The sequence below is a fragment of the Nyctereutes procyonoides genome, unplaced genomic scaffold (assembly GCF_905146905.1).
Source record: "Nyctereutes procyonoides isolate TBG_1078 unplaced genomic scaffold, NYPRO_anot_genome, whole genome shotgun sequence".
NCBI lineage: Eukaryota > Metazoa > Chordata > Mammalia > Carnivora > Canidae > Nyctereutes > Nyctereutes procyonoides.
Window position 1 is genome coordinate 29,083,216 of NW_026575049.1, and position 25,596 is coordinate 29,108,811.

Genomic DNA, 25,596 nt, shown 5'->3' on the forward strand with positions numbered 1-25,596 from the left:
CTTTTAGTAATGTCCACAGCCACCATGGTGCTCGAATTCATGACCCTGAGACCAAGAGTCGCCAGCTCCATGGACTGAGCTGGCCAGGTGCCTCCCTTTTTTGTAACGGAGCGTAACCGTGATTTCGGTTTTCGTTGCTGTTGGATCCCCTTGAAAGAGAGCCATCTCCATAAACACTGTGCTAGGGAAGGAGCCGAGCTGCCCACCTCCCACCCACCCGTTATGGTCCTTTGTTTTAGACATAGTGGCTAAGGGACGCCTGCGTGACTCAGCTGTTGGGCATCTGCCTTCCCAGTGGGAAGGAGACCTCGCTGGCTGTTTCTGTTTCCTAGAAACACTAGCCTTCCTGGAAGAGAGAAAGAGAAAGAGAAAGAGATCTTACATCAAGTGGAAATAGGTGGAGAGAAAACAGCCCCCTTTTTTTTTTTTTTGAGAAAACAGCCTTACCCTCATTCCTCTCCCACAAGGTCTGCACCCGAGCAAACAGCACTTGGCCACCAAGGATGGGCCTGCTGGCGTGTCCCTGACATCAGGGACAAGTCTAGAGACACCAGGTTAGATCCACGGTGGTGGAGCAAAGACCGGGACCTGGTGGCCAAGCCGGGGAGCTAAGCCCTCCCCCAGGGCTCATGGGAGCAGAGTAAGGGACCGTGGACTTTGCCAGGCCGGTGCGGAGGGCTTCTCAGAGGCAGTGATGCTAGATTTGGGCTTTGATGTATGAGCCCGATTGTTCCGAGTGGCAGAAGCAGGTGCTCCTGCAGCGGCATCTGGGTACCAGGTGCCTAGGAGCCACGTGGGTGTGGCCTTTAGTGGCTGTGAAGTGGTAGGTGTGCAGGGAGCATCCGGTAAGTTGGGGCAGGAAGTAGAATAAGGCGGGCGTGGGGGGGAGTGGGGTGGGAGGACAGGGAGGAGGGGGCTGGGCAGGAAGCCACAGGGTGGAGGGGGACGCTTGTGTGGGGGGTGGGGGGTGTCAGGGGCGCGGTTGCTCCTGTGGCGGTGGGGGACTGTCCAGGGAGGGCGGGCTCCGCATGAGCCTGGGTGTCATTGGTTCACCACGAGCTGTGGGGGTTTCCATTTCCCTGCGGGGCCCTGATCTCTTTGGGCCCAGCCGTGTGGTTCCCGCAAGACACCCAGCGGCGACCGGGTCCCCACGGCTGAGACCAGCTGGACATGGTGGGCTGAGTGGGAGGAAGAGCCCTTGGTAAGCTGGGGGCTAGGGCCCGGCCCGGCGGCTCACCCTCCAAGCCACTCTATAAGGAAAGGATCCCTGTGACCTGGAGCTCCAGCCCAGGCCCTAAGCTAAGCAGGGACACATCCCGGATTGGAACCCGGGTTCGTTCCTCTGATAGCTTCCCCCCTCCCCCTGAGCCCCCAAACAGTAGAGAGGGAGGGGACAGTGCTCAGCCCGGGTTCCAGAGGGTTCCAGCCGGCCCTCGAGGCTGAGAGGGCAAGGCCAGGTCGGGAGGCTCATGTCTTTGGGGAATTAGGAGGAAGCAGAGGAGGTGGAGGAGGGGAGGGGAGTCAGAGCCTCTGGGGCGCCCCCAGGGTGCTGCTGCCAGGCTGACCAGCAAAGGAGTTCTGTGGGGTGCAAAGGCTCGGGTGGGTTGTCTTGAGGTACCAGGATTTGGGGTCCTTGTGTCGCCCACATTGTCTCTGAAGGCCTGCTCAGGGCCAAGGCCTGCAGGGAACCTGAGGGGGAGTGACTGCCCACGGTGGGGTGACTGTGACCTGGGGACAGAGCAGGGGGGTGGCCAGGCTTTGCTCCCCCCGCCCCCCCAACTGTGCTCTCTCTTCCGTGTTCTGTGGGGCAGGAAGAGAGGAGAGGCCTGTGTGTCCCCATCAGAAAGAGGGGGGCGGGGCCTGGTTGGCTCAGATCATGATCCTAGGGTCTTGCATGGAGCCCCACATCCTCCCTGCTCAGGGGGGAGCCTGCTTCTCCTTCTCCCTCTGTCACTAGCCCTGCTGCTTGCTTGTTGTCCTCTCTCTCAAATCATTAATAACTTCTTAAAAAAAAAAAAAAAGAGCCAGAGGGGCACCTGTGTGGCTCAGTGGTTGAGTGTCTGCCTTAGGCTCAGGTCATGGTCCCGGGGTCCTGGGAAGGAGCCCCTCATCTTCTCCCTGTGCCTATGTCTCTGCCTCTCTGTGTCACTCATGAATAGATACTAAAAGTGAAAGAGAAAGAAAGACAGAAAGAAGGTGGAGGCGGGTGTTAAGGGTCTGTGGTCGCAGCAGAGGCCGGTGGACTTCATAATCTGAAAACGCCGAAGTGTAGACCTGTGGGCACCACTCTAAGGGTGTGAGCTTAGATCTGTGTGTCTCTGCCGGCAGAGACAAACCTAGAGGCCTTTGGATGGTTAAAGTCACTTTCCTCCTCAGACCCCTGCATTGGAAGCCCTGTGCACCCGCCCGCCCTCGGAGACTGTGTGACCCTGGGTGAGTCCCTTCCCTGGAGATTCTTTGTTCACGTCTCTTCAAAACTTGGCTTTGTTCTCTTCACGCTGATTCATAGGATCTGTCGTGTTTGGGGCCCGCTCAGCTCTTCTCTGCTCTCAGATCCTGGCTAGTACCTCCTGACCTCTCGCTGTGCTGACTTTGTTCATGGTGCCCTTTGCAATTTTTAACAGGTCAGATCACTGAAACTTTCCCTTTATTGCATCCGGGATTTCCATCTTGACTAGAAACGATTCCCCAACCAACATTATTTTTTTGTCTTTTAGTATTTCTTCCAGGACTTTTGTAGCATTTTCTCTCTAGCTTATATTCAGGGGAACCCGGAGGGTCAGTCAGTGGGGGAAACCGGCAGGGGAGGAGGAGGTCGGGCTCCTGAGCCTCTCAGCGCAGAGAGGGGGGCTCCAAACCCTGACCTGGTGAGGGAGGTGGGGGACGGAATCCCGGGGTGGAAGGAGCCACCTAAGCCGAGGCCTGGAGGCTGAGGTGTGATCAGAAGCAAGGCCGGGGCAGGTCGAGCCTGCGACTCTTGATCTCAGGGTGGTGAGTTCAAGCTCCCCGTTGGGCTTCCAGCCTCCTTAAAATAAAAATTAAAAAAGAAAAATAGAAGCCGGAAGGAGGGGTGCGTGGGGTGCCTGGACGGAGGCGACATGCAGGTGGGGAGCAGAGAGGAACACAGGGGTGTGCAGGTGGGGGCCCGAGGCCAGGCCAAGGGCTGTGAGGCTGATTCCAGCTCCTCCTCCCTTTCCTGCCCAGGAGCAGGGGCCTCAGCCACTTGCAGGGCGATGCTGTGTGAGGATCTCGGTCCTGCTGCCTTGGAGCTTAGACAGAGCCGGTGGGGCCAGTAGGGCCCCTGTCCTGTCCGGGCCGTGCAGTCGGGTTCCCTCCTTCTCCTCCTGACGGCCTTGCCGGGAACTGAGCTATCCGCAGGCTGGCCGAGGACCCCGGGTACTAAGCAAGCAGGAGGGAGCACAGTCCGGCCTCCAAGGCCAGCTGAGGCCCAGGCCGAGGGCAGGGCCAGGCCAAGAATAGCAGAAGACAGGACAGATGGATCTCTGGCAAACGTCTGGTGTCACCCCGGGTTCTCCTCCTTCTTCTCTTGGTCCTTGGGCTTCATGGTGTCATTTGGCTGCCTTGCCCCTCCCCCCTCTCCAGGGTCAAGGGACCCCCCCTAAGCTGAGGTCCCCTTGCATCTTGTTGGCCGAGGCTGGGCCGGACAGCCAGCCCTTGCTGCAAAGACGACCAGTAAACTCGTCCCTGATGTCCAGGCCCAGAGACGAGGGGCAGCAGGCGGAGGGGGTGGTCAGTGGCCTTGGAGGAGCGTGGAGGTGTGTGGGACCTGGTGGGCAGGATGCAGCAAGGCCAGGAGAACCAAAGCGTTGTGAAGGCCAGAGCTGAGAGCAAAGAGCTGGCCGTGCATGGGTGGCAGGACGCGAGCAGAGCCACAGTGGCTTGGAGACAGAGAGAGGGACCTGCTGGGAGCCGTGTGCCCCCCTCGCTGGGCCTGCCCTGATCACCCGAGAGCTGTGTTTCTGCTTTGCTCCTGTCCTGACACAGGGTCCACCCACGGCCTTCTGGTCAGTGCCCCTCAGCCTGAAGCCACCAGGGCCACTCCTGGAGAGTACGGATTCCCTCTCTACTAACTGACTTGTTTTTACCCATATGCCCACCCACCTTCCCAATGAAACGCAGGTGCTTTTAATTTTTTGCTTTTTCTTTACGTGGTTCATCAAGATCTTTAAGTGATATTCTTACACTGGAAACAGAATAGGTGCAAGAGTTGGCTCTGGGAGACAGGAAGTCTGGATTTGAGTCCCGGCTCTGGCACTAGCCGGCTGCTTGGATAAATTATTTAACCTTTCAGAGCTTCGGTTCCTTTTCTTACAGAGTCATGGTGAGAACTCGTATATGAGTTAATTCACACAGAGCATTTAGAACAGTGCCTGGTGCAATGCAGGTAGTCCTCAACCACTAGAGCTAATCTCTTTCCCTTGATTTTTAAATTGTGATTTTTAAATTGTGATATTTAAAAGTTCTTTCTTACCAGGACAGAGAAGAGTTTCACTTATTTTTATACTTTCTTTTACACACTTTTCCACCTTCTCCTAATAATATAGCCCTAATATTATATCCTCTATTAGAAACCTTTCTAGTTTAAAAAAAAAAAAAAAGGAAAGAAAAACAAAGAAAAAAAACAGAAACCTTTCTGCTGGTCACAATTTAATTACACCTTTGTTTCTTTTTCCTTTTTTTCTTATGTCTTTATTTCTTAGCCTCTCAATTGCACTCAGGATTTTTGGACTCCGCACTCTGTGAAATGAGGATGTTAATCCTTCTCCTCTCTTCATGCTTCACCTCTCAGCTTCTGCTATTGCATTTTAGGTGCATGTTGATTGGCAACCAGGGCATGTAGTTCTCTTATTTAATAGTCTCTTGTGTTCTTAAAGTGAAAAAGCAAACAAGATTGTTTACATCTTTGTGTTGTTTTCAGTAATGTTTACTGTAGAGGTAACTTGTGAAATACAGTTGCACATGCTTCCTTGCACAGCTTTAGTTTTTCCTAATTTTCTAGTTGCCTTTGTTTTTGCACCTTGCCGTGTTGCGCTCAACATTTCCTCAATTTCTTTACAACTGTGCATTATGTGAGGTATTAGATCAAGTCCCCTTTCCCCACAGAACTATTCACTTCTTATTCCATCCTGGGCTGGTTGTTCCCTAGGCTTGCTGCATGCCCCACTGTATTCCTTGGATTCCTTTCTCCCTATGTTCTGTTTCCTGTTTCCTGGATCCCTCACATCTTTCTGTCTTGGTTAGTACCGTCAACTTCCCCCATAAGCACACAAACTTTTTTTTCCTGCAGCTCTTCCTCAAGTGATTTGCTAAGAAAAGACTGCAAGGGTAACTTGTCATTCCCCCTTTAGTTCCATTTATTTTTTCACATTTTCATTTCACTTTCTGGAAGTTTTCCTTAGCCTTTGCAACCTTTCCTTAGACGTCTTTAGTTTGTTGGTCACTTTTTAATACCCAAGATCTCTTTTTTGGTCCCATTAATTTTTTTTGCCCTTTTCAGTGCATCCTGTTCTCATTTTATGAAGAATACACCTTTCTGATCTCCCTGAGGACACTGATTCAAGGTTTAAAAAATTATTTATTTTATTTTATTTATTTTATTTATTTTTATTTTATTTATTTACGATAGTCATACAGAGAGAGAGAGAGGCAGAGACACAGGCAGAGGGAGAAGCAGGCTCCATGCACCGGGAGCCTGACATGGGATTCGATCCTGGGTCTCCAGGATCGCACCCTGGGCCAAAGGCAGGCGCCAAACCGCTGCGCCACCCAGGGATCCCTATTTTATTTTATTTTATTTTATTTTATTTATTTATTCATGAAATTATATTGAAATTACAAAATTCTTTTGATGTCATTTTTCCTTTTTTTTTTTTTTTTTTAAATTTTAATTTTTTTTTTTTTTAATTTTTATTTATTTATGATAGTCACACACAGAGAGAGAGAGAGAGAGAGAGGCAGAGACACAGGCAGAGGGAGAAGCAGGCTCCATGCACCAGGAGTCTGATGTGGGATTCGATCCCGGGTCTCCAGGATCGGGCCCTGGGCCAAAGGCAGGCGCCAAACCGCTGCGCCACCCAGGGATCCCTTGATGTCATTTTTTAAAAGTTTTACTTAGTCCAGCTTATTTTTTGGTTGTTGTTGTTGTTGAAGTAAGGAGCCCCGCCTGTCCTAGATAGTGGATCAATATTAACTATTATCAATTAGGAAACACACATGTTCTTGACCTCAAGGAATTTCCAGAACATGTCTTCCCATCTTTTCTTCTGTGTTTGGTTTTATTGCTTCCGTAGCTTCTCAGATGGCAGTCTCCTTGTCTGATTATCTTCTCCTTGTGCCCCAACAGGAGGACAGGACTCTGACTTGGCTTGGGAGTGAGTTGGAGTGAGGTGAGGAACCTTCCTTAAGTAGCAGCCAGCCGAGGCCAGTGGACAAACACATGGGGTTAAGTCCATTTTGGCATTTGTGGCCATCCCAGAGGGAACCACCAGAGGCCTGGACCCTGGCTGCTCCCTGTTGCCACAGCTGGCTCACATTTGACCCCACCATTTGTTCTCTCTTCCCCAAGGCTGAATCTCTTCTGCAATACTTCCTTCCAGCTGAGACACAGACACAACTGTAGGGAAACCCTCAGATCCCACTGCTGGCACCATGACCTCGGAAAGCCGTGAACTCTCCCCAGGTAGTCACTTTCCACTTTCTGGATGATGTCTGGTATTGCGGGGATGCCTCCAGCTGAGTTAACCTACAGGGAGTCAGTCCCTTGAGAGTGTCATTGAGCCCCCAAGAAGGGTCAAGGGGAGTCCCCACCACAGGGTCTGTAGGGACACTTCCCTCCTGCCTTCTCAGAGTCATGACCTAGATGCCCATTTCCTCCCTCCCCTTGCTATCCTTCAAATGACCCAGAAGTGAGGCCAGGATAGCACACAGGATGCGGAGGAGTGGGCGGGGGGGGGGGGGCAACAGAGAAGAAAGGAGGGAGAATGGGTCCTGAAGCAGGGTGGGAGAGGAGGTAGACCGGCAACCTTGGAGGCCTCTCCTGCCCTCTTGCCTTGGTCAAGCCTCCGGCATGGCTCAAGATGACTGGGGGCTTTGCAACAGAGGCCATTCCCTCCAGCTCTCACCCTGCTGCCAGCCTGACTGCTCTGTGAGGGTCAGTGGGACACCGACCAGGCCCCCAGTCGGGTCTTTGCCACAACCCACCTGTGTGACCTGGGTGCCTTACTTAACCTTATCTATAAATGTGGATGTTTCCTTATGTTGTTATGAGGATCAAATATACTGTGTTTATGTGGTTTGGGCCAGTACCTGCTACACTGGATGTTCTCTCTAAGTATTGTTACTCTCCTCTTGACCTGGATCCTGTTACTTACCTCCTCTCTCCCAGCATTCCCCACCCTGACGGCTATATTAGGGCACTTGCCCTGTGTCCCAACTAAGCATCTGCTTATCAGTATTGAAAGCAGAGCAGGAACTGATTCTTTGATCTCAGTACCCCTGCCTAGGCCAGTTCTCAGCTCTTCCCTCCTTTATCCATAAATACATAGCTTTAAAGCTGTGGTTTCCCTCCAGCTACGCTCTGGTTATCTCTCTCTCTTAGTGTAACAGGAAAAAGAAAAAAACTAAACAACCCTTCATTCTTTCTTTCCATCTAGAGAACGAAAGTTTTCTTGAGGATGCTATTGCGTATTTCCAGAACACCGTGAGCCCAGAAGTACTGCATCACCTATTGAACGACCATGAAGCCTGGGAGAGATTTGTGGCTGTGGCTGTGGCCTCATTGTCCAGGTAACACCTCAGGGATGCCCCACAATGGTCACCCCGATCTCTGATTGGCAGGATCCTGGGGTGGAGGCTGAGTATGTTCCCTCTCAACAATCCATAAGGAATATGTCTTCCATGATATTCACTGGCAGTGAATGGCCTCGGATTGAGAAGGGAAACCTGTAGAGGGCAGGTTATGTGACCTTGGACCTCAACATAAAGTAGAACTATCTCTGCCTTGGTCTCTTCAACTGTTGAATTTTATCTGAAGAAACTAAGATAATGCATATAAATTACTTAGCATAGTGACTGACACATAGTAGGTACTCAATTAATGTTAACTTTTCAGAGGATTACTGGGAGAAGTCAGGGGCCATGGGTCTTCTTCCATGAGATGAGGGCTAAACAGGACTTCCTCTGGGACAATTCAGAAGAATACTGACACATCAGTCTGTGGAGAAACTGGAATTGGACTGAACTGGGTTGAATCCTGATTCTATCTTTGCCCAGTCCTGGGGGTCTCTAGGTCTGTATGTCTTGGAGTCTCAGATTTGCCATTTATTCAATGGAAGCTGGAATTGAATCTGATAAGATTGTGCTAAAGGTCTCAGTGTGAATTGCAAGGTCAAAGGTGAGGATCCAAAGGCAGTCATTCCGTCCAAAAGCCCAGGAGGCTTGGATCTGTTCCTGCTGGTGGTCAGGATGGACAAGGGGTTCTAGGTTGGAGGACCAGGTAGGATTGGGCAGCAGGGCGGGGCCTGGGTGAAGCTCTAGGGCACAAAACTTGTGGAGGCCCTGGACGTAGCAGAGATGTTGTGAGAGGGAGAGGGGACCTTTTTCCTCTTGCTTCTTTGATCTCCTTCCCCCAGGCATCCGGGGCTATAGGAAGGTGTTTCCTCTATGCTTTGCCTGGGAGTTTGGGAGTATTGACTACCAGTTGGAAGCTCTTGTCATCTACATAGAGCAGGGCCAGGCCAGTGGGAGTTAGTGTGGCTATGTGACAGCTTCCAGCTCCAGTGGGGCATTTGCCAATTCTGTCCTCATTGAGGGATTCTGAGACTCAGAAGTGCCCACCAAAGAGGAAAGTACTTCCTCCACCAGCTTGCCCAAAGGCAGGTCTTTTCTGGCTTAGTGCTTCAGATAGACGGTTCTCAAGATCTCTTTGTCAAGTTGCACATGGTCTTGGTGGACATGCATGTGAAGCTGTCACCAGCTAAGGTGTGAATTAGGTTGGTGACACCTATGAGGTCAGGTGTGCTGGGTGCTGGGTCGAGGGTCAGTGATATGTGCTGGAGAGGCTGAGGGAACCAGGGAGCAGGTGTGCTGCCTCTCAGTCAGTTGGGGCAGTGGCTGGGCCCCAGCAGAGGACATCATGCTTGGGATGAGAGAGCAGGTGCCAAGCAAAATGATCATTAAGATCCCTTCTTGCCCTGAGGGGTTGTTATTTTTTTTTCTTTAATTCCAAGTTCCCACAGTGAGCTACACTGTAAAGTCTGAGAGCACCCTCCCTACAATTGCCCTTACTTTTGGCACCAACTGGTAATTGTGGCAGTGGGGTTCCCCAAACCACCCAAGATTGGATGAGTCTCTGGAAGCACTTGTAGAGCTCACTGAGAGCTGTCACTCTCGGTAATGCTGTGTCACAGGGCAGGATACAGGTTACCTTCAGCCAAGAAAAGAGACACTTGGGGCAGAGGCCTGGAGGGTTTCCAGTGCAAAGCTTCAATTGTCCTCAGGATGCATTACTGTCATGTATTCAGTGTGTAACAATAGCATGTGGAGCATTGCCCAGCAGGGAAGCTCTCAGTGTGAAAGTAAACAATTATCATGACACTTATTAAAACGGCAAAGAAGACTTAATTCATGTTGTAGGTGTCCAGAGAGTGTCATAGGGCAGTGAGATCCGGCTTAACTGGGACTACAGCAAGATAGTTAGGGATTTAGTCAAGGAGCAGGATGGGGCCTGGGGATGAATAATCACTAAGAGGAGACATGAAGGTGGGGGGATTCTTACTAACCTGATCCAACAGGGTTCTTGCAAAGACTGGGCACTCCAGGCTGTTAAGGACAGAGCACAGAAGACCAACGGCAAGGCCTAGTCAGGCAGAGGGCTCAGAAGAGCTTGAGTAATGTTTGGTCATGGGGAGAGTCTTTTTCAACCCAAGGCTCAGGGTATAGACTTTTATTGGGGCTCAGTCCCATGCTCCCTGCATGGCCACCTGGTGATCTCCAGCTCCACTTAGAGGTCACACTAACGCTTTTAGTTTCTAGTTCTTCCATAGATCAGAACTGACAGCACATGACCCAACGCCCTCATCATACATCGTCTTGTCAGGCTGTCCAGTAGCCTGAGGCCCAGGCATCATCATTCTAACAGCCTTGACATCCTAGGTAGGGCCTAGAGCTCACTTCCAGTGCCAAAGGCAAAGGGCAGGCCTCTGTGGGTAAGGTTAATCCTTCAGTACACACGAAGAGCCTCCCAACAAAGGTTTTTCTGCTCCCACCCCACTTCCCTGTGTTCATCTACTGAGTTCCCAGTCTACAAACACTGTGGCACTGACCGGCTGACCTGACCTTGACTCTAGAGGCATCTTCCTCAAATACCCACCGCGTAAGAGCATCTTCAGATGACATGGACTTATTTTTCCCCGACCTCACTGTGTCTTATGGAACATGAGCAATGGGAAGAATGTGTTTAACACTGCAGAAACAGTTCATTCCATTTGTAAAATTCTTTTCCATTCGATTTCTAGTAAACATTTTCTGTGGTTTACGTAGGATAGATCAAATCAAGCCCATTTGACAGATCAGTCTTTCTTACTCACTAGACCTTCGCTGTTTCAGGGAGGAGGCTGACACACTACGTGAAGGTTTGAATGACCTGACAGGACACATGCATATGGAAGACGAAGAGCTGGCTAGGGAGACTTTTTTGAATGTGTTTCCCCAGTTGAAAGCGGAGCTTGAGAACCGCATAAGAAAGCTCCATGAGCTTGCAGATAAGGTTGACAAGGTCCACAAGCGCTGCACCATCTCCAACATGGTAGCGAGCTCCACCGGTGCTGTGTCTGGCCTCCTGGGCATCCTTGGTCTGGGTCTGGCACCTGTAACAGCAGGGTTCAGTCTGACACTCTTGACAACTGGATCGGTGCTGGGAGTCGCAGCTACTGTGACTCACGTGTCCACCAGCCTTGTGGAATACTCAAACACATCATCTGCAAGAGCTGAAGCCAGTGACCTGGTGTCTGGTATTGATCAAGGGGACAGAGTTGAATTGGATCTGCAGAACACCATGCTCAAAATTCTTTCTTTAGGATCTCTCTTTAGAAATCTGCAAAAAATTGCAAAGAATAATAGTGCCAAGAAGGTAGCCAAAGTCCAACCTCACCTGGTAGACAAGGCCAGGCGCCTCATGACAGGTAGGAGTGTCTCAGTTCGAAGTGGCAATCTGGTGCAGAAAGCTTTTGGAGGTACTGCTCTGGCAATGACCAAAGGAATCCGGTTTCTGGGCATGGCTAGCTCAGGTGTGTTCCTTCTGATGGATGTGTCCAGCCTTGTAAAAGAGTCAAGGCACTTGCATGAGGGGGCAAGGGCAGAGTCAGCTGAAGTGCTGAGGCAGCATGCCCAGGAGCTGGGGAGAAAGTTGGAATTGCTCACAGGGCTCTATGAGAGTCTCATGTAGGGCCGACTCCATGACCTCCAAGCAGGGATGGAGCAGGGGTGAGTGTGGGACAAAGACATAGAGGGGGAGGGGGGCAAAATAACGTTTGGGGGGGGGCGTTCCAGAGTTTAGCATTAGATTAGTTGGGCCCAGTGATGGCGGGGTTTATTCAGTTTTTTTTGGGAGGGGGTCCCAGGGAGGAAGGGACATGGGGCTGGAATGAGGAGACAGAGACGGAGAGAGTGAGGGGAATGTACCAAAGAGGACACGGGGGACGTGGGGAAAGAGGGGCGCACAGGAACAAGCAGCGAGGCCAGGAATACTCAAGCAAGAATGGTTGGAATATGCGAGAAGTGCTCCTCTGCCGACCCTCCCCGTGGTGACGCTCTGGCAGGAGTGGACCCCTTCCTACAAATCCAAAACCATGATGAGATTCTACTCCCCCTGGTCAGAATGGCCTGAACAAATCAGGACACAACAGATGCTGACAAGGATGTAGAGAATGGGAAACCCTCTGATGCTGCTGGTGGCAAATGCAAGCTGGGGCACCTGCACTGGAAAACAATGTGGAGGTTCCTCAAAAAGTTAAAAATAGAGCTACCTTATGACCCAGTAATTGCAGTGCTAGGTATTAGTCCAGATGATACAAATACAGTGATTCAAAGGGCATGTGCACCCCGATATTTATTTATTTTATTTTTCAAAGATGTTACTTATCGGAGAGAGGCCATGGGGAGGGTGGGGAGGAGCTGAGAGAGGGGGCCAAGCAGACTCCTCCATGAGCAGGAAACCCAGCTCAGGGCTCAATCCCAGGACCCTGAGATTATGACCTGAGCTGAAGGCAGATGTTTAACTGACTGAGCCACCCAGGCTTCCACCCCAATATTCATAGCAGCAATGTCCACAATAGTCCAACACTGAAAAGAGGCCAGGGGTCTATCAACAGATGAGTGGATAAAGATGTGTAGATACACACAATGGAATACTACTCAGCCATCAAAAAAGAATGAAATCTTACCATTTGCAATAACATGGATGGAACTAGAGGGTATTGTGCTAAGTGAAGTAAGTTAATCAGAAAGACAAATACCACATGATTTCACTCACACGTAGAATTTAAGATAGAAAACAGGTGAACATAGGGAAAGGGAAAGAAAAATAAAATAAGAGGAAAACAAGGAGGGAGACAAACCATGAGAGACCCTTAACTCTGGGAAACAAACAGAGTCTCTGGAGGGGAGGTGGGGGTGGGGGAGTAACTGAGTAATGGGCATTAAGGAGGGTACGCGATGGAATGAGCACTGGGTATTATATGCCACTGATGAGTCATGAAACTCTACCCCTGAGACGAATAATGTACTATATGCTAACTAAATTGAATTTAAATAAAAAATTATATATATAAAAAAGAATGGACTCTTTCCTGCCTCAACTCACCTTTGTCTTCCAGTCGACTGACCTTCAATTAGATGACGACTTCCTCATGATGGTGGTGGTGGGGACGATGGCAGAAGGGTGGGGGAACATTTGGCAAGTTGCTGGTGCTTTTGGGGGCCAGGTGCACTGAGAGACCAATGAAATTCTAAAGGTGGTGTTGGAACCGTGGTGATCTGGGAAAAAAAAAAAAAAGCATGGGTCGGGGGGTTAGAAAAAAGAGAGCAGATGTCAGCAGCGGGTCAAGAAATCTTGTGGTAGGTCGAGGTCAACTTGGGGCCAAGAGACACCATGTCTCATCCTGAAGGAGGTTCATATAAAGGATTTTTAGGACGAATACAGGTATGCGATATCTTTAAGATCATAAAACTGAATGGGTAAGAATTTTCAGAACTAACTAAAAAGCTGCATTTGAATTAAACAAGAACTAGTAACATGGGACTAAATGAACTAAGTAGAAGAGTGTGGTTTTGTGACTTCTGTTTGAAACACTGCTGGTTCTCTCAGGTTTGTGCTTTCAGAATAAGGAAACTCTCTTAAGTAAGATACCTATGACTTACAGAAATTTGATAAAGCATTCACTTATGAACAAATTGAAGCATTTAACTTTTCTGTCGACCTAAACCCTCTGATATTCAAAAGGTCTCAGTGAGTATTCTTTCTTCCATGACAATCATGGTCATTTGCATAAGTTCAATAAGAATCTGTTCTCTCTGTAATAGGAGAGCATTGGAAACATTGGTTATTTTACCAAGGCTTTAACTGGAATGCCATATTTGAGAGAGACGTGCATAAAGCCACAAAGCGCCTTGGAACAGTTGGCCTGATACCTGTTACAGAGTTCCCAGCAGCCTCACCAAGTGAGTAAAGAATCTCATCATCTCCTGGCAGGTACAAGAACCTCAGGATAACTGGGGACCTGATCAAGAGCAATCTGCCCACATCTACAGGTATTGCAGGCATGCTGGAGGCGAGTGCTTGACTTGGCTTCTGCCTGGAGAGGCTACTAAAAGTTCAAGCTAGAGATTCCTTATAAAATGTTCCAGAAAAACAGGTCGAAGGGTCTATACGATCAATCGTTGTTCTTGCTGAGCTATGCAAATAATGATTCCAAGTTTGTTAAAACTGGACTTGTTTTTCAAATAAATGAGTCGTGATTTGGCTATCTCTAGAAATTAGGGTTATTTCAGAGAGAAAAATGATGTTTCGATAACCCACCTTTGTGGATGTTAAATTCTACTTCTAAATGTCTTTTAATGTTGTTTGCCTAAGCCCGACAATTTGAGGTAAACTTCAGAGAAATTGCCACAGAAGCTCATAGAGACAATCTTCATGCTTTTTATTCCATGGGAATAACAGGACCCCATGGGTATAAGATCATTTAAGCAACTGGAAAATAGGATTGGGTCCCCAACGACTGTATAGTTAGCACCTTGACCAATTTTGTGTGGCTGGGATGACAAAATCCCTCCCTAAAAGCCAGAGCATACCCAAACTGTGGGGCTAAGTGTGGGTTTGTGGAGATAACGGATGACCCCACTTTGTGATTGGATTGGATGATGCACTTGGGGATGCCCATATCCCTTGAGACCAGCCTTCTCCCATTTGCCTTTGATTCCTTATATTAGTATCTTGTTAAAGTTGGATCTCACATAAAAGAGGGCTTCTTGATGGTATTACCCCTTAATCACGTTTATCCTAGAACCACCTCTGTTGATGTATAATTGCAAACAAAGATTTTAGCCAAGCATACAACAGGTCTCCTGGTAAAAGGAGCCTCAAAGGTCACTATGGGACAGTCCCTGAGTGGAATGACTTCACATTGGTTCCAGAGTGTCATAGAGACCAAAGGCTACCAATAGATGGTGAGAGGCCGACTTCTTGAATACCAGGCTGTGCTTATAGTCATACCTGAAATAGCACTTGACACGTGTCAAACGTATGCTAAACCAGCTACCTTATGCCTGGTCCTGACTATCATAGTTCCAGAGAGCACAACTGTTCAGAAGTTAGTGACCTTGTGTATTTTAGTCAACCAGAGTTTAAAGATTCCCCAACAAAGATTCTCCAACAGACAATAGTTTCCTGGTGGCAATAGTTTTGTGGAAAATGGAGTGAGAATAGCTGGGTATGTTATAGTGCTTACTCATGCTTTGTAATTGCCAAAGTCTTAAAAATTAATATCTGTACTGACTCCAAATATGCTTTCCTAGTCCTACATGCTCACGGAGCCGTTTGGAAGAAAAGGGGATTATTATCAAGCCATTATCCCCAAACAGATAAGGACTTGAAATTATTACTCTTCTTAAGGCTGTACTCCTACCTAAGGAAGTACCTGTAATTCACCTCAAAGGATATCCAAAGGAATGAGATTCTAAAGGGAACAATTCACCGTGCAGCCAAGCAGACAGCACAAAATAAACAACATTAAGTCTTTTACCACTCTTACCTCCAATAAAGTCTGTAAGTCCAGGTTATTCAGACCAGGAAATGCACAGGACTGAGTTGGTAATAATAAAGAAAAATCATTATACCCAAATATAACCAAGGAAGGTAATACAGGGTTTATACCAGGCTACTGATTTGGGTTAAAAAAAAGACCTTGGAGGCAACAACAACAAAAAAAAAACTAAGAGAAATTGTCCCTGGATCTGGACTCCCTTGGTCCTTACAAAGTGACAGCAGACCTCTTTTATTACTTCAATTCAGTTAAAGGGAGGCCCAACATTAGATGATTGTCTCCTAATGGGACCCAATGTCCTTGTGGCCCTAACTTGTGTCCATGGCTTTCCCCATGGCTGGATAGGCCACTGTACTCGGGGTTTTGCCTGGATGCACAGATGCATTATTAAAACCATTACCAAGCCAGTCGACCTTCCAAATTTAAGACAATGGTGGACACATTCTGCGTCTCATTGGTATAACCACCTCGCATCCAACTTTGTTGCCTCTCTGGGACTGGACAGTGGTGTATGGCACACAGAAGCTCTTAGTAAGTTCACGGTCAAAGCCCTAAGTGATATTCAAAAGAGCATTTCTCCACTAAATACTGGGTAACACAAATGCATAAAGCAGTTTTACAAAATAGAGCAGCACTACATGTTTAACTGGGTGCTCTGTGCTATCATAAAAACAAAACGCTCTGGGTATGTTCCAGATTACCATATATCTGGGTTTCTAAGCAACGTGTATACTCAAATTGGTGCTTTAAAGGATTCCTCTTTCCTTTAATGATTGGTTAAACACATAGACTAGAGAAGGACTTTTGTCAACTATCAGAGGAGTCTTCTTTGGCCTTCTTTTTCTTTGTCTTATACTAATCATGTTTTGCTGTTTTCTCCCACGTCTCTCCATGTGGTGCCAAGACACCTTAGCTGCCATAATTTCAAGCCAACGGTTCCACTCAGAAAGATCCACACGTGTTGATTCACACATGGATTCAGCTGCCTCTGTCTTCTGTAACCCCAGTATCTATAAGAGCCCCAACTGAGCATGGTCAACCCATAGGTGGGGCCATATCTGTGCCTCTTCTTCTTTTTTTTTAATTTTTTATTTATTTATGATAGTCACACACACACACACACACACACACACAGAGAGAGAGAGAGAGAGAGGCAGAGACACAGGCAGAGGGAGAAGCAGGCTCCATGCACCGGGACCCCGACGTGGGATTCGATCCCGGGTCTCCAGGATCGCGCCCTGGGCCAAAGGCAGGCGCTAAACCGCTGTGCCACCCAGGGATCCCGTCTGTGCCTCTTCTAATCAGAGGAAGAAGTTAGGGAAGATGACCCTTCCACTCTCAGCAACATTAAAGATTTAAGGGTCACAAGTGTTCAGGGGGAATGATGTGGGAATAAAGGCAGCAGAGGAATTATGAAATGTGCTTACACCCTACAGCCCACTGACAAGTCCTTGAAACAGGCAGAGTGACCTTCCTCTAGGGACACAACTACCTCAATATCGACAGTTTGCTAAGGGCAAAAGGCAATCCTAGCCTGATCCCCAGGATCCTGTGAGTCTACTTTAACATACAAAAATTTCTTTAGAAATTTGCTTTATCTCTACCCTCAAGATACTCATTGGCAATCATCCCCCAAGCATATAACCCACCGATATACATCTGAAGGTCTCATGACTAAGGGTTTATTAGACAGTAAAAAATGACCTTCTCCCAACAGTCACTAGCCCCGTCAAGGTCCTAGAAACCTTGGTTCCCGGATTCCTTAGAGATTCACACTCTCCCTAACCCCCTCTCAACTTGAAAGTCTATAAGGGGCCATTCCTCATGACCTTAGGGCAGGTCTTCCTGCCCACAGGTCCTGTCCCTGTTCTTTAATAAAACCACCTTTTTGCACCAAAGACATCTGATGAATTCTTTCTTGAACATGGCCCTGAACCCTAACATCTTTTACTACATCACCTCACGCCGGACCCTCTGTTCTCACATCATGGGGCAGGAAGAGAAGAGGTCAGACTGAGTGTCCCTATCAGAAGGAAGAGAAGGGCCAGGGTAAGAAAGGCTGAGTCATCATAGCGAGGCGGTCTGGGCTTCATACTCTAAAAACACCAAACTAGACTCATGGGGATGACGATAAGGGTGTGAGCTTAGATCTCTGTGTTTACGCGTTTGGATGTAACAGCAGAGAAAAACCTAGAAGCCTTTGGATGGTTAAAGTCACATTTCTATCCAAACACCTGCATCAGAGGCCTGGTCTTCGCGTCTGCCCTGCCCGCCCCTGGAGACTGTGTGACCCTGGGTGAGTCCCTTTCCTGGAGATTCTTTGTTCACGTCTCTTAAAATCTTGGTTTCAGTCTTTTCAATTTGATTCATAAGTTCCGTCATGTTTGGTGCCCTCTCAGCTTTTGTCTCTTCTTAGAGCACCTCAGAGTTCAGGGAGGAGAACACACAAGAGAAGGACTGCAGTCAGGAGAGCACACATTCAAGGGGAGCCCAGAGAGTCAGTCGGGGGGTGCAGGGAAGCCGGCAGGAGAGGAGGAGTTTGGGCCTGGGACCTCTAAGCACAGGTAAACTTTGACCAGGTGAGGAAGAGGGGGAAGGCATCCTGGTGAGGGAAGGAGCAGGTGATGGTTTCTTCCACTTTAAAGTGGGAGCCACAAGAGCACCCACCTTATGGAGTGCATGTGGCTATTCAGTGAGGGATCACGTAAGGAGCCCCGCCCGTCCTAGATAGTGGATCAATATTAGCTATTATCAATTAGGAAACACACATGTTCTTGACCTCAAGGAATTTCCAGAACATGTCTTCCCATCTTTTCTTCTGTGTTTGGTTTTATTGCTTCCGTAGCTTCTCAGATGGCAGTCTCCTTGTCTGATTATCTTCTCCTTGTGCCCCAACAGGAGGACAGGACTCTGACTTGGCTTGGGAGTGAGTTGGAGTGAGGTGAGGAACCTTCCTTAAGTAGCAGCCAGCCGAGGCCAGTGGACAAACACATGGGGTTAAGTCCATTTTGGCATTTGTGGCCATCCCAGAGGGAACCACCAGAGGCCTGGACCCTGGCTGCTCCCTGTTGCCACAGCTGGCTCACATTTGACCCCACCATTTGTTCTCTCTTCCCCAAGGCTGAAGCAACACCTCCTTCCAGCTGAGACACAGACACGACTGTAGGGAAACTCCTCAGATCCCACTGCTGGCACCATGACCTCGGAAGGCCGTGAACTCTCCCCAGGTAGTCACTTTCCACTTTCTGGATGATGCCTGGTATTGCGGGGATGCCTCCAGCTGAGTTAACCTACAGGGAGTCAGTCCCTTGAGAGTGTCATTGAGCCCCCAAGAGGGGTCAAGGGGAGTCCCCACCACAGGGTCACAGGAACCCTTCCCTCCTGCCTTCTCAGAGTCATGACCTAGATGCCCATTTCCTCCCTCCCCTTGCTATCCTTCAAATGACCCAGAAGTAAGGCAAGGACAGCCCAAAGACCTGGGGGGACAGCAGAAAGAGAAAGAGGGGGTCCTGAGGTAGGGTGCAAGGGGAGGTAGACCGGCAACCTTGGAGGCCTCTCCTGCCCTCTTGCCCTGGTCAAGCCTCCGGCATGGCTCAGGATGACTGGGGGCTTTGCAACAGAGGCCATTCCCTCCAGCTCTCACCCTGCTGCCAGCCTGACTGCTCTGTGAGGGTCAGTGGGACACAGACCAGGCCCCCAGTCGGGTCTTTGCCACAACCCACCTGTGTGACCTGGGTGCCTTACTTAACCTTATCTATAAATGTGGATGTTTCCTTATGTTGTTATGAGGATCAAATATACTGTGTTTATGTGGTTTGGGCCAGTACCTGCTACACTGGATGTTCTCTCTAAGTATTGTTACTCTCCTCTTGACCTGGAACCTGTTACTCACCTCCTCTCTCCCAGCATTCCCCACCCCAATGGCTATATTAGGGCACTTGCCCTGTGTCCCTACTGTAAGCACCTATTTATCTGATATGAAAGTGAAGCAGGAACTGATTCTATTGATCTTAATACCTTTCCCTACGCCAGCTCTCTCTTATCCCTCTTCCGCCAATCAGTTCATAAATACTCAGATTTAACACTGTGGGTTCCTCCAGCTAAGTCCAAGTTTCCTGTCTCCCTTAGTGAAACAGGAAAAAGAAAAAAACCATACGACCTTTCTTTCTTTTTTTTTTTTTTTCTATCCGTCTAGAGAACAAAAGTTTTATTGAGGATGCTATTGAGTATTTCCAGGACACGGTGAGTCGAGAGGTACTGCACTTCCTGCTGATTAACCATGAAACCTGGGAGAAATTTGTGGCTGAGACCTCATTGTCCAGGTAACCCCCTCCCCCCCCCAGGAATGTCCCAGGATGGACACCCCAATCTCTGCACAGCAGTATCCTGGGGTTGGGGTTGAGTATGTTCCTTCTCAACATTCCATAGGGAAACATCTTCAATGACATTGGCTGAGGGCAGGTTGTACGACCTTGGGCCTTAACCTAAAGCAGGCCTAGATCTTCCTTGATCTCTTCATCTGTTCAATTTTATCACAAGGAAACTAAGATAATGCAGGTAAAATGCTGAACATAGTGACTGATGCATAGTAGGTGCTCAATTGATGTTAGCTTTTTAGAAGATTGCTGGGAAGAGACAGGGCCATGGGTCTTCTTCCTGGAGATGAAGGCTAAGCAGGAATTGCTCTGGGACATGCCAGAAACACTGACAGATCAGTCTGTGCCCTGTGGATTCAGACTAGAGCCTTTCCCCACCCCCACCCCCACCCCCACCCCCCAGTCAAAGGATTTATATGAACATGCAGGATCCTGCTGGCCCACAAGATGGAGAGGCTTGGGTTGAATTGGACTGAGATGGCTCGGATCCTGACTCTATCTCTGCCCAGTCCTAGTGGGTTCTCTGGGTCTGTATGTCTTGGAGTCTCAGATTTATTATTTGTTTAATGGAAGCTCGAATTGAATCTGATAAGATTGTGGTAAAGGTCTCAGTGTGAATTGCAAGGTCAAAGTTGAGGATCTGGGCAGCCTGGGTGGCTCAACGGTTTAGTGCTGCCTTCAGCCCAGGGTGTGATCCTGGAGTCCCAGGATCAAGTCCCACATCTGGCTCCCTGCATGGAGCCTGCTTCTCCCTCTGCCTGTGTCTCTGCCTGCCTCTTTCTTTCTTTCTTTCTTTCTTTCTTTCTTTCTTTCTTTCTTTCTTTCTTTCTTTCTTTCTTTCTTTCTCTCTCTCTCAAATAAATAAATAAATAAATAAATAAATAAATAAATAAATAAAATCTTAAAAAAAAAAAACCAACAAAGTTGAGGATCCAAGAGATGTCATCCCATCTGATGGCCCAGGAGGCTTGGACCAGGGCAGAGCTGGCTGTCAGGATGGACAAGGGGTGTCTAGGTTGGAGGACCAGGAAGGGTTGGGCAGCAGGGCTGGGACTGGCTGAAGCTCTAGAGGACAAAACTTGAGGAGGCCTTGGACCAAACAGAGCTGTTGTGAGAGGGAGAAGGGACATTTCTCTTCTCTCTTCTTTGATCTCCTCCCCCCAGGCATCTGATGCCATAAGAAGGTGTTTCCTCTATGCCTTGCCTGGGAGTTGGGAGTATTGACTACCATTTGGAAGTGTCTAGTCCTCTACATAGAGCAGGGCCAGGCCAGTGGGAGTCAGTGTGGCTATGTGACAACTTCCAGCACCTGAGGGACATTTGCCAATTCTGTCCTCATTGAGGACACCAAAGTGCCCACCAAAGAGGAAACTCAGAAGTGCCCACCAAAAAGGAAAGTACTTCCTCCACCAGCTTGCCCAAAGGTAGGTCTTTTCTGGCTTAGTGCTTCAGATAGAAGGTTCTCAAGCTCTCTTGTATCTTTAAGAGATTTTGTCAAGTTGCACATGGTCTTGGTGGACATGCATGTGAATCTGTCACCAGCTGGGGTGTGAATTAGGTTGGCGACACCTGTGAGGTCGGGGGGGGGGGGTGCTGGGTCAGAGGTCTGTGATGTGAGCTGGAGAGTCTGAGGGGAACCAGGGTAGCGAGTGTGCTGCCTCTCAGTCAGTTGGGGCAGTGGCTGGGCCCCAGCAGAGGACATCATGCTTTTCAGAGACAGCAAGTGCACAACAAAATGATCATTAAGGTCCCATCTTGCTCTGAGCGTTTCTTGGTTTTCTCTCGTGAATTCCAAGTACCCACAGTGAGCTACACTGTGAATTCTGAGAGATTTCCCTAAGATTGCTCTTACTTTGAAACCAACTGGTAACTGGGGAGTGGGGTTTCCCACCACCTGAGATTGAATGATTCTTTGGGAGCACTCGTAGAGCTCACTGTGAGCTGTTACTCTCGGTAATGCTGTGCCACAGGGCAGGGTACAGGTTACCATCAACCGAAGAAAGAGACACTTGGGGCAGTGTCCGGGAGGGTGTCAATGCAAAGCTTCGATTGTCCGCAGGAAGAATTACTGTCCAGTATTCAGTGTGTGACAATAGCCCATGAAGCATTGCCCACCAGCGAAGCTCAAGGTATGAAAGTAAACCATATCATGACACTTCTTAATATGATAAAGAAGACTTAATTCAGTTGCAGGCATTGAGAATGTAGTAGGGGAGAGAGATCGGCTCACCTTGGAATACAGTGAAGACACCTAGGGATTTATAGCCAAGGAAAAGTCCAGGGGCAGGGGATGAGCAATCACTAAGAGAAGACATGAAGGTAGGGGATTCTTTCTAACCTGATCCAACAGGGTTGTTGCTAAAACTGGGCACTACAGGCTGTCAAGGACAGAGCACAGAAGACCAAGGTCAAAGCCTAGTTAAGAAGAGGGCTCAGAAGAGCCCAAATAATGTTTGGTCAGGGAAAGAGTCTTTTTCAGCCTGAGCCTCAGTATACTGAGTTTTATGGGGCTCAAACCCATGCTGCCTGCATGGCTGACCTGTGGTCTCCAGCTCCTGCTGGAGGTCTCACTAATATCTTTATCTTCTAGTTCTTCCATAGGTCATGACCCTGCACATGACCCAAAAGCCCCCATCATACATTTTCTTGTCAGGCTGTCCAGCAGCCTGAGGCCCAGGCCAAGCAAGACAGTCCTATCATCACTCTAGAACCCTTGACACCCTAGGTGCGGCCTAGAGCTCACCTCCCAGTGCCAAAGGCAAAGGGCTGGGTCTGAGAGTAAGGTTAATCCTTCAGTACATACGAAGATTTTCCCAACACAGGTTTTTCTGCTCCCACCCCACTCCCTATGTTCATCTACAGAGTTCCCAGTCTACAAACACTGACACTAGCTGTGCTGACCTTTCCTTGATGAGGAGCTGTCTTCCTCAAATACCCAACACTCAAGAGCATTAACATGACATGGACACCTTTTCTGCCTATTGACTGTGTATTGTGGAACACTGCTCATGTTGAATGCATTTAAGAAGTTGCATTCAAGAAAAATTCTTTACATTCGTAAAATTCTATTCCATTTGATTTCTACTGAAAGTTCTGTGGTTTATGTAGGACAGATGGAATCAAGCCCCTTTGACAGATCAGCTTTTCTTAATCACCTGACTTTTGCTGTTACAGGGAAGAGGCCGATGCACTACGTGAAGGTCTGAATGACCTGGAAGGAGACATGGATATTGAAGATGAAGGCCAGGCTAGGGAGAAGTTTTTGAATGTGTTTCCCCAGGTGAAAGTGGAGCTTGAGGGGTACATAAGAAGGCTCCGTGAGTGTGCAGATGAGGTTGGCCGGGTCCACAAGGGCTGCACCATCACCAATATAGTAGCCAGCTCCACTGGTGCTGCGACTGGCCCTCTGGGCATTCATGGTCTGGGTCTGGTACCTGTCATAGGGGGTCTCAGTCCGGAAACCTTGGTAGCTGGAGTGGGAGGCTCACATGAGTCGCCTGCAACTGCCGAGGCCACTCTTGATAAAGAGGAGGTAGTTGCAAAGGTTCTGCATGAAAACTGGTCCAGTATTTCTTCCTTAGCTGTTGATACCATGAAAGTCCTGGCTCGCGCTGCAAGAGATATTCGTAACCTCAGGCTAGGCCGCTTCACCTGTCAACCGGTAGTCATGGCCGCAGGCCTCCTGACAGCGAACAGAGCCTTAGGTCTAGGCTGGGCACAGGTGAAGAGAGTTGTTAGAGGCACTCTTCGGGCAATAGTCAGAGGAGCCCGGGTCATAGGTATGGCCAGCCTTGGTCTCTTCGTTTTGATGGAAGCAGTCAGCCTTGTGTTCAAGTCAGGGAATTTGCATGAGGAAGCAAAGACATGGTCAGCTGAAAGTATGAGGGAGGAGGCCCAGGAGCTGGATAGAAAGTTGGAATTGCTCATAAAGATCTATGAGAGTCTGAAGTAGGGCCGGACTCCATGACTCCGAGCAGAGAGGGAGCAGGGGGGTGTGTGGGACAATGACGTGGAGGCTCCTTATTAGAGGGGAAAGGGGGTAAAATAAAGTTTGGGGGTGGGGTGTTAAGGAGCTTAGCATTTGGCTAGCTGGGCCCAGTGAGGGTGGGGTTACTGCAGTGGCAGGGGGTCCCGGGGAGGAAGGGACATGGGACTGGAATGAGGAGAGAGGGACGGAGAGAGAGGGGAATGGACCAAAGAGGACACGGGGGATGTGGGGAAAGAGGGGCGCGCAGGAACACGCAGCAAGGCCAGGAATACTCAAGCGAGAATGGTTGGAATCTGCGAGAAGTGCTCCTCTGCCCACCCTCCCCAGGAACGGACTCTTTCCCGCTTCAGTCGACTGACCTTCGTTAGGCGGCGACCTCTTCACGATGGTGGCGGTGGGGATGATGGTGGCGGTGGGAACGATGGCAGAAGGGTGGGGAACGTTTGGCGAGTTGCCCGGGCTCTTCAGGGCCGGGTGCGCTGAGACACCAATGAAGTTCCAATGAAATTCTCAAGGTGGTGTTTGGAGCCCTGGTGATTTGGGGCGGGGGGGAAAGAAAGAGAAGAGCGTGGGGTAGGGGGGGACAGAAAAGAGAGAGCAGGTGTCAGGATATCCAGGAACCTTGTGATAGGTGGAGGTCAACCAGCTTGGGGCCGAGACCCCGTGTGTCTGAGCCTCAGTGCCTCCCCGCTGGGGGTGGGGGCCGAGTGCCGGGACCGGGCGGACTCCCCACCTCAGCCTCCCCAGACTGCTTGGGGACAGGACCATGCACCTGCGCTCGCCTGGGCTCTGGAGGCCTGACTTCCTCTCCCTGGGGCTTGTGTCCCGGGACCTGGGGAGCACGTCCTCCCTGGCTCATCCTGCTTGCTTACTGGGCTCCACCCCCCCCCCAATCTGGTTATTTTCCCAAGACCCAGGCACCCTACGGGCCCCACTGGGACACCCGGGGAAGCTTGCACCCGGCTGGCGTCGGGTTGAGCACAGGCGTTTCCCTCAGCCCGTGTCCAGAACCTGGGACTGAAGGGACACATGGCTGTGTTTTCCTGGTGGGCAGGAGGCCCGAGCCTTGGGGGCCGCAGACTTCATCCTCACTCCCTTCTTCCTGGATTGCCAAGCACCACAGGGTCACGTGAGTCTCTCTTCCCTCTTTCCTTCCCAGACTCCACCCACCTGACTTTCTCTGGGTCGGTCATCCTGCCCTGTGTCTGGTCTGTCCCCGAAAGGAGGCCTGGTGAGGGGGCTCCTGGCCACCCTTGTGTGGCTGGTTGGATAAACGGTTGTCCTATGGCTTCACCGGCCAAGCCCAGCCTTTAGATCTCGGGGGAAGGCAAGAAAAGCCTCACCTAGTTTTCTTTTCTTTTCTTTTCTTTTCTTTTCTTTTCTTTTCTTTTCTTTTCTTTTCTTTTCTTTTCTTTTCTTTTTTTAAGATTTTATTTATTTACTAGAGAGAGAGAGAGACAGGCAGAGGGAGAAGCAGGTTCCACGCAGGGAGCCCGACGTGGGACTCAATCCCAGGACTCCAGGATCACGCCCCAGGCTGCAGGCGGCGCTAAACCGCTGAGCCACCAGGGCTGCCCCTCACCTAGTTTTCTGGTCCAATTGTCACCTAGGATTCATGACCAGGGATTTTCTGCCCTGGGATTAAAGAGAAGGATGCATGGGAGATGTCCCCGGCGTAAGGAATCTAGCCCTTAATTTCTTTCCACGTGCCTGTTGCTCTTCTGTGTCTGGGGAGCACAACAGGAAGTTGAAGAAAGGAGGTGGTGTGCCTCGAGGAATTCAAGGAACCAGCCTCACCCAAATCCCCCCACGTATGGGAGGGCGTGTTAGGCTGAGAAGATGCAAACGACCACCTAGGATTTGGGGCCCAAGGAGTCACGTGGGGATCCCAGGG

At 49.4% G+C, this 25,596-nt stretch overlaps 2 protein-coding genes across 11 annotated transcripts; both read left to right on the forward strand.

Moving 5' to 3' along the window:
• The first annotated feature begins 461 nt into the window (after nucleotides 1–461).
• Nucleotides 462–11,507, forward strand: LOC129511274 (apolipoprotein L2-like). 10 transcript variants are annotated; one of them, XM_055327810.1, is made up of 7 exons: nucleotides 462–554; nucleotides 2,377–2,433; nucleotides 5,519–5,582; nucleotides 6,365–6,407; nucleotides 6,587–6,700; nucleotides 7,674–7,806; nucleotides 10,627–11,507. In XM_055327810.1, the coding sequence occupies exons 5-7, from the start codon at nucleotides 6,670–6,672 to the stop codon at nucleotides 11,462–11,464; spliced, it is 1,002 nt and encodes a 333-aa protein (XP_055183785.1). In that variant the 5' UTR covers nucleotides 462–554; nucleotides 2,377–2,433; nucleotides 5,519–5,582; nucleotides 6,365–6,407; nucleotides 6,587–6,669; the 3' UTR covers nucleotides 11,465–11,507. The 10 variants fall into 10 exon arrangements, with proteins under 10 accessions (XP_055183785.1, XP_055183779.1, XP_055183784.1 ...); XM_055327804.1 differs by lacking the exon at nucleotides 5,519–5,582 and having other exon boundaries at nucleotides 462–845; XM_055327809.1 differs by lacking the exon at nucleotides 5,519–5,582.
• Nucleotides 11,508–22,937: 11,430 nt separating this feature from the next.
• Nucleotides 22,938–23,666, forward strand: LOC129512156 (apolipoprotein L3-like). Its single transcript, XM_055329428.1, has one exon. It carries the CDS (start codon nucleotides 22,938–22,940, stop codon nucleotides 23,664–23,666), a length of 729 nt encoding a protein of 242 aa, XP_055185403.1.
• The last annotated feature ends 1,930 nt before the right edge of the window (nucleotides 23,667–25,596 follow it).